Genomic DNA, 12412 nt, shown 5'->3' with positions numbered 1-12412 from the left:
AAAAAACTTTTAAAACACATTCGAATTAGAACTGATCAAATTAGCCTGGTCCATGTTTTAAGACACATGTTTGAGATGGTCAAAAATTTCTCCATACATGCTACTAAAGGGGGCAAACTGATCATACAGGTCGGGTACAAGTAGGGTTTAAATCGGGCCGACTTTTGTGTTCGTGTTGCATCTGAGTCGGATCCGTCATGGTGCAGGTTTGATAAGTTGTGTCAACATCGAATCAATTTCAGTCAGTTCACGTTGGTTTAGGTCGGGTCAATTCGGGTAAGGTCGACAATCTATCCTAGCAAATAAAAGCACATAAATTAATGTTTGTGGAATATATTCATTATTATTTTTGGGTTGAATTCGAGTCATTATTGTCAGGTCACTTTGGATCGTGTAGATTCGAGCTCTGGTCATTTCGGTTCCATTGTTTTCAAGTTATTTCGAGACTCGATTCTATTTAAGGTGAAAACAGATCTCCGATTGGGTCAATGGGTACATGCCTGTTTTACCAGCTATACATGTTACTGTATTGCTCTCACATTACTTAAGGGGAGTTTGGTTCATGATCCTTTGTTAAAAAATGTTGTTTGGTTTGAAAACTCATCTTCACCCCCTATTTTTCCTCACATTCTTCCCCTATCTCTCCCAAGTACCAGCACGACCACCACCCCACCCCTCACCGCCACGCGCCCTCTCATTGCCACCCATAACGCCTCCCTCTTACTACCACACATCACTCCCCACCTCACTGTCGCCCGTCACAATCCCCCCCCCCCTCCTTGTTTTCCTTCTCTTCCACCATTAAACACCATATTTGAGGTTTTGAAGGTCCAATTCGACCATAAAAACTTCAAATATAAAAACTTCAGATTTGAAGTTTTTATGGCCGAATTTGACCATCTAAAGGCATAATCAATTATTAGAGTTAGGGTTTTAAGTTGGATTGTGCGGGGTTGTCACATTTAGCGCCGACGTTCTTCCTCCCTCCCCTCTTTCGTGGCAGTTGTGGGGTGCATGAGGTTTTTCGAGTGGGTTTGGTGGTTTTCAAGGTGGTGGAGGTGGCTAACCACGTAGTATGATTTTTTTTCGGGTGGGTGGTTTTTTTTCACGACAGGGGTGGCAATTTGTGTTGGTTGTAGGTGGTGGGTTGTTTTCGGTGGTTAGATGGTTGCGTGAACATTTTCCGGTTGGTTCGGGTGGCCGTGTGGTGGTTCTGGTGGCGAGGGTGGTGAGTTCAGGTGGCGATGTGGTGTAACACCCCGATTATTCTCTCTTTTACAAAATACTTTTTCAATATAAAACTTAGAGAATCGTCTTAGCATTATTGCCCGTGTGATAATGTATCGGCTTATTCAGAATTTTGCAGCGAAAAACATATAACTAAACTTTATTTATTTAAATATAAATAAATAATCAAAGTACTTTAAAACCAAACAACACTACCAATGTTAACTTCAAACCAAACTTAAATATGAAGTATTACTAAAACAATAGTTAAATCAATATGCCACACAAGCTCTCCATTTCCAAATTCCCATGATGCAACATATGCACACTTATTGTTGTCATTGTTGTTGTTGTTAGCCAAGAAGCGAATAGCAGCAACTAGGTTGTTGTTGTCAGCCATCCTACTGCGTGACCTGAAAGTAATGTAACTCTACTTTAGGTTTCAATATAACTTACAAGCCAATCTATGAAGGCAACATTTGATTTGATCAATCAAGATCCCATCAACAAACAATTTTTCAAACAGTTCCAAGTACAACATAAAATGTTCTCTAGCAACCACATAATCATCTATGAGAAAATACTCACATCAAAACACACAAGTGGAAACAAACAAGAATGGAATCACATAATAAAATTTAAATGATAAAAAGATTCTCAACACGTGCCCGGAATAAATTATTGCTCACTCGAATAAATAAACATTCAACTTTTATTCCTCCAAAAGGGTATTATTAAATAATTGGGTAACTATAACATTATATCTTCCTAAAACAAAAGTACTACAAAACAAATCTAATCATTGTTAGCCAACTATCTAACATTATTGTATTATTATACTATATTATTTTCCTTAATCATAAATAAATAACTAGTGATCTAAAGTACCACATTATCATTCTTGTCCTAGATTCCTTGTACTCTTTAGGCGTGAAGATCTCATCTTCAAACTCATCTATGTCCTCAGTGTAATAGTCGACGTATCTCTTTGGTCTTTTAGATCTTCTTGTAGGTTGAAGCTCTTCATCCTCTGACTCTGAATCAGTTTCATACCTAAAGACAGCACGGTAAATATCTAGTCTGGTCTGACCCCTAGCATGGTCGAACTCCACAATGAGCTCATCATCACTGGCCACACCTGATCTTAATACAGAACGCATATCCCAATCTAGTCTGGTATAGTTATTATTGACAGGTACATTAATATCATCACCTTCATCATCACTTATTACAATAGGATTTTGGTAACTTCCTACTCTATTACTTTGCCTGGAATACATGGTTAGGGATCTGCAACAAATAAACATATTTAATACTCTCGCTAAATGCATTTCCCAACAACAAACAATAAAGAGTTATCACCAATAACATTGGCACAAAAATATAATAGTTAGCAAAGGAAGAAAATACAAACAGTTATCAGGGAAGAAAAATATAAATAGTTAGCCTAGAAGAAAAATATAAACATGCTGAACTAAATATTTAATGCAAGCCTATAATATTTCTATCCTATATGCCCTTCCTATACTACCCATTCTCACAATACAACAAGTAAAACTTAAAGGTAATAAAATAATGAATACACTAATTATATTTTTTGAATAAATAACATTTATAAAATGTCGAACAAAAAAAAATTCGACTAGACTATACCGAATAAAAAAAATCCGAACATAAAAAAAGAAATTTCGAACCACACAATTTCGGAATTTTAATTTCGGGAAAAAAGAAATCGAACATAAAAAAATTAGAGCCCTATAATTTCGAACCTCCAATTAAATTTCCGAATAATATATCTCTATTGTTAATTTAAAATAATAACGTGTTCCAAAACGAATAAGTAGGAGTTCAATTCTAAGAAGATTATTTAAATAACTAGCAAGTTAGTCGCCTAAATTTTTTGAAAATAACTTAAATCTCTGGTACCACTTTGTAACACCCCGATAATTCTCTCTTTTAACAAATACCTTTCCAATATAAAACTTAGAGAATCATCAAAGCATTATTGTCCCGTGTGAGAACGTATCGGCTTATTCAGAATTTTGCAACGGAAAACATATGACTAAACTTTAGAATTTAAATATAATAAATAATCAAAGTACTTTAAAACCAAACAACACTACCAATGTTAATTTCAAACCAAACTTAAATATAAAGTATCTACTGAAACAATAATTAAATCAATCTGCCACACAAGCTCTCCATTCCCAAATTCCCATGATGCGACATCTGCACACCTGTAGATGTCAATGCACTAAAGAATCTGCTCACCAAGAATGGGTCATTACAAGATCATTAAGGCAAAGCCATGATCAACACATACAAACAAAGCACGTAATCAACAAAGCTGAGTACTACATAATAACAAATAAACATTACTAACATGATACTAATAAATAATAAGCAGGGATAAATAATGACATAACAATAAACTACAGATAACTTTTACTGAACTAAACTTTAACCATCTTTTTATTACTTTAATGGAATAGTTATTGGACCGAGTTGTCTAACTAAAAACTAGCCTTCACCTAGGAAAACGAAATACGGGCGCGACTCCGAATTCCATAATGACCTGCGATATCGATGAACCTTTTAATAAAAATATGAACGGTGATCAATCCAATTCCCAGAAAAAGCCATGGCACGCTCACCATGTACCCCAACTCATGATTGTCCAACTTCAGACGTGCACCAGTCTAAAGTTTATTACTATCCAAGTTATGCTTTACATGATTTACCAATTATTACTTGTTATGACACACAAGCAATACAGACACATATAATCAAACATTCACAACTTAATTCCATTTTATCTTAGGATTAAAAAAGTGATCATACAACTTACAATCCAAGATTATCCCTTTTAATTTAAATCCTTCTTATTTGTTGAACCTAGCCAACAACCAACTTACTTTTCAAAGGCATAAATTATCAACTTACCAAATAAGATGCACGATCCTCATAGAGTTGCGAAAATAATAATATAAGGGAACACATGATTGTAGAACTAATTTTCTTGACTTTTGAGAATTAGATTGTAGAACTAATTTTCTCGCGGTTTCATATCGCCATGGGTTACATTGGTTTATCTATTCATTTCTCTTTTCCACACTTTCCCCTTTACATATCTAATCCACCTTTATATACTTATGTAGTATTTTTGTGATTGAACGCATTGATATTCCTGATATAGAAGGGACAAGACATGATGACAGTGAAGTTAACATGTTGAAGGATGCTTTTGGGGTACCAACCATGTATTTTGGGCTCAATGAGGAAGAAGTCAATGTGTTTAATGAACATCCTATTGTAGTGCCAATTTTCCCCCTAAACAAATTCATTCCTCCTTTCAAAAAGATTAACTCATCATCTTGTGGCTATTGTAACTCTTAATGTTTTATCTTTGTTATTTTAAGTTGCTTCTAAGTTTAAAGTTTCGGATGCTAGGTTTGATGTTTCTTTTTTTATTCTTCTACTGTTGGTCGTCATTATTGTTGTGCTCGTTGCTGCATCACTGCTGTATAGCTCTACTTCTCGCTATTATTGTGATGCCATTTGTTTTGTAAATTTAAACTTGACTAATGTTGGCACCGTAAGACTAAGTTATCTCAAGGTTCATTGCTAGTATTTCAAAGGCTTTGGCAATTGAAAATCTTTTCTCATCTTCATGAATTTCTATGCATATCGTGGAGTCAATTACAATAATTGGGTTAAATTTTAATGGTAATTCCTATAATATTGTTGTTCGTGCGGTTATAGTAGTATTTCAATATATAAGTTTCATTGATTGATGATAATGGTTTCATTTAAAGTGTTTGTCAATGATATATCATTTATATTTTTATGTATGAAATTTTATCATTTAAATTTAAAATTTCACGTTAGTTGACTAAAAATTTCAGGCTAGTATGAGGGAGGATAGGAGTTGGATGAGGCTACCTAGACGCTTGCCTGAATTTGAAAATGGATTGGTTAATTTCCTTAATGCTTCATTTGCTAAGGCATCCCGAGGGAACAAATTAGATGTCCATGCAAGCAATGTAAGAATCGGTATTGGTGTCATAGAAGTGAAGTCTATGATCACTTAAAAGTGGATGGCTTTGTGGATGACTATGAAATTTGGAGTTTCCATGGGGAGGACCATGTATCCATGGGGCAAGTCGATGTTATGGAAGAAGATAACTTTGTCATGCATGATAGCATAGATGAATTAATGCATGATCGGTTCAGAGAGACCATAGTGGGGGCTGGGAACTCCCAAGGGCCAAATGAGGAAGCTAGAAAGTTTCATAGATTGGTGGAAGAAGGCAACCAAGAGTTGTTTCCTGGATGTAAGACCTTTTCAAAGCTATCTTTCATCATTCGACTCCTCCTTTACAAGACTCTTCATGGTCTTAGTAATGTGGCTTTTGATGATCTTCTTAAGCTTTGGAAAGAGGTTATTCCCAATGCAACCTTCCTTCAAATTTTAATGAAGCTAAAAAAATAATAAGAGATTTGGGACTTGATTATCGGAAAATTCACGCATGCCCTAATGATTGCATGTTGTATTGGAAAGAATATGAAGATGCAGAAGAATGTCATGTTTGCCATACATCAAAATGGAAACAACCGGAAGAGAATCAAGGAAATGGTATAGCTAAGCCTTCTAAGAAGAAGTCTCGCATTCCGGCCAAGGTATTATGGCATTTTCCATTGAAACCTGGCTTCAAAGGTTGTTCATGTGTTCCCAGACAGCAAAATCCATGGCTTGGCATGCTGATGAACGTGAGGAAGATGGGAATCTACGTCATCCGGCGGATGGATTGACATGGAAAAATTTTGATTCTTTGTATCCAAATTTTTCCAAGGACTCTAGAAATGTCCGGTTGGGTTTAGCTAGTGATGGGTTCAATCCTTTTCGAACAATGACCATTGCACATAGCACATGGCCTGTGGTTTTAATCAATTATAATTTGCCCCCTTGGATGTTTATGAAGCAGGAGTACCTTATGTTGTCCTTGTTGATCCTGGTCCCGAGTCTCCAGGCAATAATATTGATGTCTACATGCAACCCTTGAAGGAAGAACTTTTAGATTTGTGGAATAATGGAGTTCAAACATATGATAAGTACAATGATCAAACTTTTCAATTGCATGCTGCATTAATGTGGACCATTAGTGATTTTCCAGGGTATTCAATGTTGTCTGGTTGGAAAACCAAGGGTAAATTTGCATGTCCTGAGTGCAATTTTGAAACTCCCCACTTGTATTTGAAGAATAGTAGAAAGATGTGTTACATGGACTTTCGAAGACTATTGGATGCAAATCATCCTTTTCGAAGTAGTAAGAAGGCTTTCAATGGAAAAGAGGAGCAACGACCTCCTCCAAAACCCTTAACTGGGATCGAAGTTCATAGTGAGTTGTTGAATTTTGAAAATTTGTTTGGAAAAACTGTTAGGAGGAGGAATGATCCCCAGTATCCATGGAAAAAAGACCATGGTTTTTTGACTTGCCATATTGGAAGGATATTTCTTGTCGGCATAATCTGGATGTGATGCACTTGAAAAAAACCTTTGTGATAATCTACTTGGGACTTTGTTGGATATTAAGGGAAAAACAAAGGATCATGCAAAAGGTAGATTTGATCTTATGGATTTAGGTTTCAAAGAAGAGTTGCATCCTCAACTTGCAGATGATGGTAAACATGTTTTCTTCAAAAAAGGGAGCTTTTCTATGTCACCTCAAGAGAAAGATATCTTCTGTCGAGCTTTGAAGGAAGCAAAACTACCATATGGAGTGCATCTAATATTGCTCGTTGTGTGCGTTCCTCCGAAAGGAAAGTTGTTGGGTATAAAAGTCACGATGCACACATTATATTGCATTACCTACTACAAGTTGCTGTGAGAAAATCTTTACCCAACATGTGCAATTCCTCTCATTAGGCTTGGAGCTTTCTTTCGAAAGCTTTGCGGCAAGGTTATTGATCCAAAAAACCTTGATAGCTTGCAAACTGAAATAACTGAGACATTATGTGAACTTGAGAAGATATTTGTACCTTCATTCTTCGATATTATGGTACATCTTCCTGTTCATTTAGTGGCTCAAATTAAGCTTGGGGTCCTGTGCATGGGCGTTGTATGTACTTCATTGAACGATATCTCTGTACATTAAAGTCATATTGCGTAATCGAAGCCATCCAGAGGGATCCATGGCAGAAGGGTATTGGTTAGATGAGTGCTCAAATTTTATTGCACGATATATGCAAGGAGTGAAGTCAACTCATTCCAATGAAGACAAGGAAGGTAACTCGGATGTTATCATCTTTAGAAGGGTTGGTCATCCATTGGGAGGAAAGAAGAGAAGGAAAGGCAACTTATTCACTTTGGATGCTAATTCCCTTCAACAGGCGCATCGATATGCCTTGTTCAATTCTGATAGTGAAGAAGTCAATGAGTATATCAGGTAAAGATAAATAATAGCATTAATTAACTTACCAACTTACTAACTTACCTGCTCATAATTCTTTTTGAAAATTTTAATGCAGTGAACATGAACTGTATGTTAGTTGTCAGTCAAGGAAAAGTAAGTTGGCTCAGGCACGAGACCATAGCCATGAGTTTACTAAGTGGTTTGGAAATAAAGCAGTGGTGAGCAATGTCCCGGATCACATCTTTTGATTAGCTAAAGGTCCAAGTGCTACAACAAAGAGATATTCAGGCTATTACGTTAATGGCTTTAGATTTTACACCAAAGAACGTGACAATAGATGTAAAACTCAAAATAGTGGTGTATCTTTAGTTGCATTAACTCCAAGCTTTGCAAGCACTAAGGACAAGAATCCAGTTTTGGGGAAGGTGGCTTACTTCGGTTCGATACTTGAAATTATAGAGCTGAATTATTGGTCTAAGTTTAGCGCTGTTTTGTTTCGGTGTGAGTGGTACCAAGAGGAAAAGGATAACTATGGGCTTCCTTGTGTTAATGTCAACAAGTTTTGTTCCTTGGATGATCCCTTTGTTTTGCCGTCTCAAGTGCACCAAGTTTGGTATGCTCTAGATCCTATTAGCTCGAGGTTGAATCATGTTATGAATGCAATTCCAAGGGACATTTATGATTTTGGGGAAGGTGAAGAGGTTGGACACTCTAATAGGTGTGTGCCCGAAGACAATGGCTCGACTTCCCTTGTTAGTACTGATGATACATAAATTAACTTATCAAGGGAAGATATAGAGCCTATGGTAATGGATGCAAATGTCACTCTTGATGGTGTTGCAACAGATGAGCAAAACCGTGAAGACTCAGATTTTGATGATACCATGTGGGATAGGATGGAAGCAGATGAGGATTTCGACAATGTTGCTGAATGATTTGAACGTATAGATTACTTTTTTTGAGGTTGTCTTATTATAGCATCTGCATTTAAGCCTTTATTAGCATACAAAAACCTCAATTATTAATTTATAAGTCTTTATTAATTAGTTAATGCATGTTCAATCTGCTACTTATTCTTTGTTAATGATACTTCCAACTGTTTTTCATGCTCTTTTTCAGGGTATCTGAATCTGTATGATGAATCTGTTTCAGTGCTTTGTTGTACCTTTAACTTGAATTATTGTAGATTTTATTATCTGAATATGCCTTGTTAATGAGATTGAACTGAATCAGTTTCTAATGTAATGTGTAGGTTACAAATGGCAAAGGGAAGTAAGGCTTTGAAGACAATGAATGCTTATGAGAAAGGCAGAATGCAGCGAGTTGAGGAGTGCAAGACCAGATTGCTTGAGTCTGGAATCCTAGACATAAGCAGGTCACTGAAGAACTTGGTGGACAGCAAAAAGAACAAAAAAAGGAAAGAGAAAGCAAAGGGATCTAAAGAGGGAAACAAGGATCCTGATTATTCTCTTGGTACTCAGTCTAGTGAAGAAGAGCAAGAGGAGGAACAACAAAGGTCAAATCATGCTAAAGCAGTTTCAAAATTGGTACGTTGTTGTGACTATTATCGCTTATTGATCTGTTCAACATAAGATTCTGATTATAATGATTTCATTTAGATATAGGCATGGTCATGGTGTTGTGATGTAGGATATCTTCATAATAATATGTAGTTAAGCTCATTATTTTGTTTGAGGAATAATTAATAATCTTACGTGTTATGAATAAAAGCTTTATGAATCAATTAATGATCTTACTGGGTTAAAAGCACTCTATTATGGTTGGGGCTGCATTTGTGGCAAAGTTTACACATTCGTTTTGATTAGTTAACGTCGGCGGTTTTAGAGAAGGTGGTTTAAATTCTATTGCTTCATTCTGCAAACTTTTTGTGTGAGACTGAGGTGGGATGAGAAAATATGTTTCTTGTTTTTTTCCTAATAGCTGCATTTGTTGAGGTTTTCCCTAAAGCTTCGTTTTAGCAAGTTTTTCGAGTGTAATTGAGGATGGGCATGGAGGCAATAGTCTGTCTTCCGGCTACAAGCTGTTTTTTTTACTCCAGAAGCTTCCCACTTTGTTTTTTGATATATCAAGATGTGGAAGGATATGTGTTTTTGTTTGTAAGTTTTGGCTTTTATCTGACCTCCTAATGAAAATCAACGCATGGATGGTGCACATAAGTTTATTAATTGATTCATTTTTGCTAAAAAAGTACTGCTGCACATGAGTTTTTGTTAGCTGTAATTAGTGTGTGTGAATCAACAATCACATTTGTTGCACCATAAAGCTGTTCAAATCATGCCAACTGCATTGTGCATATTTCCTTTTTCCTTTCGTACAATGCATCAAATTTAGCATGGTAGGATTCAGAAATTTGCTGCTTCTATGATTTACTTGCGAGCTTCTGATTTCAAACAGGTGATTCGATCATCTGCTCCTTCCCAAAAGTATGTACCTCCAATGATGCTAAACAAACTTCTAAAGCAGAGTAAACAACGGAGACAAGTTGGTGAAAATGGAAAAGGGAAAGCACCAACTATGGCTGAAGTGATCTTGAAGAAGAAACAACCAAATCAGGAAGCCGCCTTGGAAACTCCTACACCTTTAGCTGGTTGTCTTGAAAATCAACTTGTGGTTGATGCAGACTTAGAATGGCTCTTAAGTAAATCTTTTTTGTGCAGTTGAATTAATATAGACCCTGCAAATGCATGTGATTCTAACATACAAATTGTGTCTGTGATAGAATTGGATGAAACACGCCATGTCAATGTAGATGAAGAGGATAAAAGTGATGGAGAATCTCAAAACCCAGCAGATGACGGTGAATTAGCAGCAAAAGAAAATGACGAAGGTGCTGATGATGATGGCAATGAAGAGGAAGTAGATAGTGATAAAGAGGAGATGGATGATAGTGACAATGAGGATGTGGATGATAACGAGGCTGAACAAAACACTGTGAATGAGACTGAACAACAAGGTAAAGTAATAACTAATTACAAAAACAACTCTTAATTCTTGGGTAATGAAGTTGCAATTTGCTAATTAATGTGTAGAATCTGAGTATTTTACATAATAAGTTCATCAAAAGTGGCTACCTTCAATGAAAATGAAAACTTTTTGTTGTCTCTTTTCAAAACCTTGAAAAGTTCCGAAGTGGCACATGGGGTAAGTCCAGGTTCACTTTCTGTTCCATAACTGGTATATGTCTTTCCGGAACCAGTTTGACCATAAGCAAATATGCAAACATTGTATCCGTCCACAACAGATTGAACTAAATACTGCATGAAAATAAAACACATGCAGTTGACAGCATATGCACAAGTTAACTAATAGGCTACAGAAATCTGAGATTATATGAATTCACTCTTTCAATTTTTTATTTTTTTTATAAGAGTACAAAGAGGAAATCCTTCTCTCAAGGTTTTTTCCTAATTTAGCAAAAATAAACAAAATTTAAGAAATTCATTAGGAAAGATTTAAAACATGTGGAGATAAAGTTTGTGATCAGAATATATGATGAATTATGGCCACCCAAATATAGATGCGAATAACATGGAAAGGTTCATTAAGTACTCAGAACTTGCCTTTGTATCCTGAAAAACATCTTCTTGGGTTGCACTTCCATCAAATACATGATCATAGATATTTTGCTTAGCCCTTTCATTTTTCTATGGATGTTCAACTGTAAACTCGTCAGCACTTATAACAATGTTCTTTTCGTTATCATTCTTTTCTTTGGCACTTAGAGGCCTAACACGACAATAGACTCTAATTTTGCCTTTCATGTCTGCAACACAAAGAAAATGATATATCAATACATAAAACAACACTTTTTGATCAACATGATAACTCCTAAATTCTATCTATAGTGTATGTGTGTTTTTCTACTGTCAGATCTCTAGAACCCTGACCACCTTGATGAAGGTAGACACATAGAGCCTTAAGGTAATCTTCAACTTTCAGAATTCCTTGATGATAGACACATAGAACATAATAAATAAAAAGCACCTGAGTAAGGCAAAAAATGGTCTCTTGAGAGCAAAGAAAGTAGAAGATTTTATTTGGTTGAGAGTGGATTTAGAAAGGAGCATTGACCACTTCCTTATTTTTGGTTTTACTAGGAAACTTCTGTTTTCTTTTCTCTTCTTTCCATTCTTTAATTTCTTAAATATTTATCTCACTTTGACAAAAAAAAGCTTCTGTTTGAAGCACAGCAACACAATACTTAGGTCTCTTGAAGATGAATAAACTTATATATATATATATATATATATATATATATATATATATATATATATATATATATATATATATATATAATATATTATATATATATATATATATTATGTATTATATGTGGCTTGTTTATAGTTACTTTGAACTTTTTGCTTAGTTGCGATTGGAAGGGGTCCTACTATGATGCATGCAGTGCATATGCGCCCTCATGAGAAGCGTGAGGCCATTATTTTGAATGAGTTTGGACAGCCTATTGGACCAGTCACACCTGAAAAGGACACAATAAGTGAATTTTCAAGATTCTTAGGGACCATTGCTCGAGACTACGGTAATGCTCCACTGACATATAAGAGTTGGAGAAAGGTGCCTGGCAAAGATAAGTTGTGGGAGTACGTTTTGGTAGGTCTTGTGTCTGCTTCTAAGTGCAATAATACAGCAACACTACTGTACTTCCCTTCTACGTACTAAACTAATAATGTTGTTCTTCATCTTCAGTCCAAATACCTGGTTCCCGAAGAAGGAAAGGAATGGGTACTAAA

The 12412-nt window shown here is 35.7% G+C and overlaps 1 protein-coding gene across 1 annotated transcript; it reads left to right on the top strand.

Annotated features, from left to right (window-relative positions):
• Positions 1-5380: 5380 nt before the first annotated feature.
• Positions 5381-8575, top strand: LOC130589923 (uncharacterized). Its single transcript, XM_057391561.1, has 9 exons — positions 5381-5668; positions 5789-5863; positions 5964-6102; positions 6213-6664; positions 6822-7059; positions 7385-7673; positions 7756-7793; positions 7893-8358; positions 8428-8575. The coding sequence occupies exons 1-9, from the start codon at positions 5381-5383 to the stop codon at positions 8573-8575; spliced, it is 2133 nt and encodes a 710-aa protein (XP_057247544.1).
• The last annotated feature ends 3837 nt before the right edge of the window (positions 8576-12412 follow it).

The sequence above is a fragment of the Beta vulgaris genome, chromosome 8 (genome assembly GCF_026745355.1).
Source record: "Beta vulgaris subsp. vulgaris cultivar EL10 chromosome 8, EL10.2, whole genome shotgun sequence".
In the NCBI taxonomy this organism is placed as follows: Eukaryota; Viridiplantae; Streptophyta; class Magnoliopsida; order Caryophyllales; family Amaranthaceae; genus Beta; species Beta vulgaris.
The sequence above is the reverse complement of the archived record's forward strand: the minus strand, read 5'-3'. Positions and strand labels throughout refer to the sequence as shown.

What these genes read in the sequence shown, in the direction of transcription:
- LOC130589923 (XM_057391561.1), top strand. Translation starts at nt 5,381, where the DNA reads ATGGGGCAAGTCGATGTTATGGAAGAAGATAACTTTGTCATGCATGAT. An exon ending in CTCTAGAAATGTCCGGTTGG is followed by an intron (nt 6,103 to 6,212) that starts GTTTAGCTAGTG and finishes TTTATGAAGCAG; the next exon opens with GAGTACCTTATGTTGTCCTT. An exon ending in GAGGTTGGACACTCTAATAG is followed by an intron (nt 8,359 to 8,427) that starts GTGTGTGCCCGA and finishes TAACTTATCAAG; the next exon opens with GGAAGATATAGAGCCTATGG.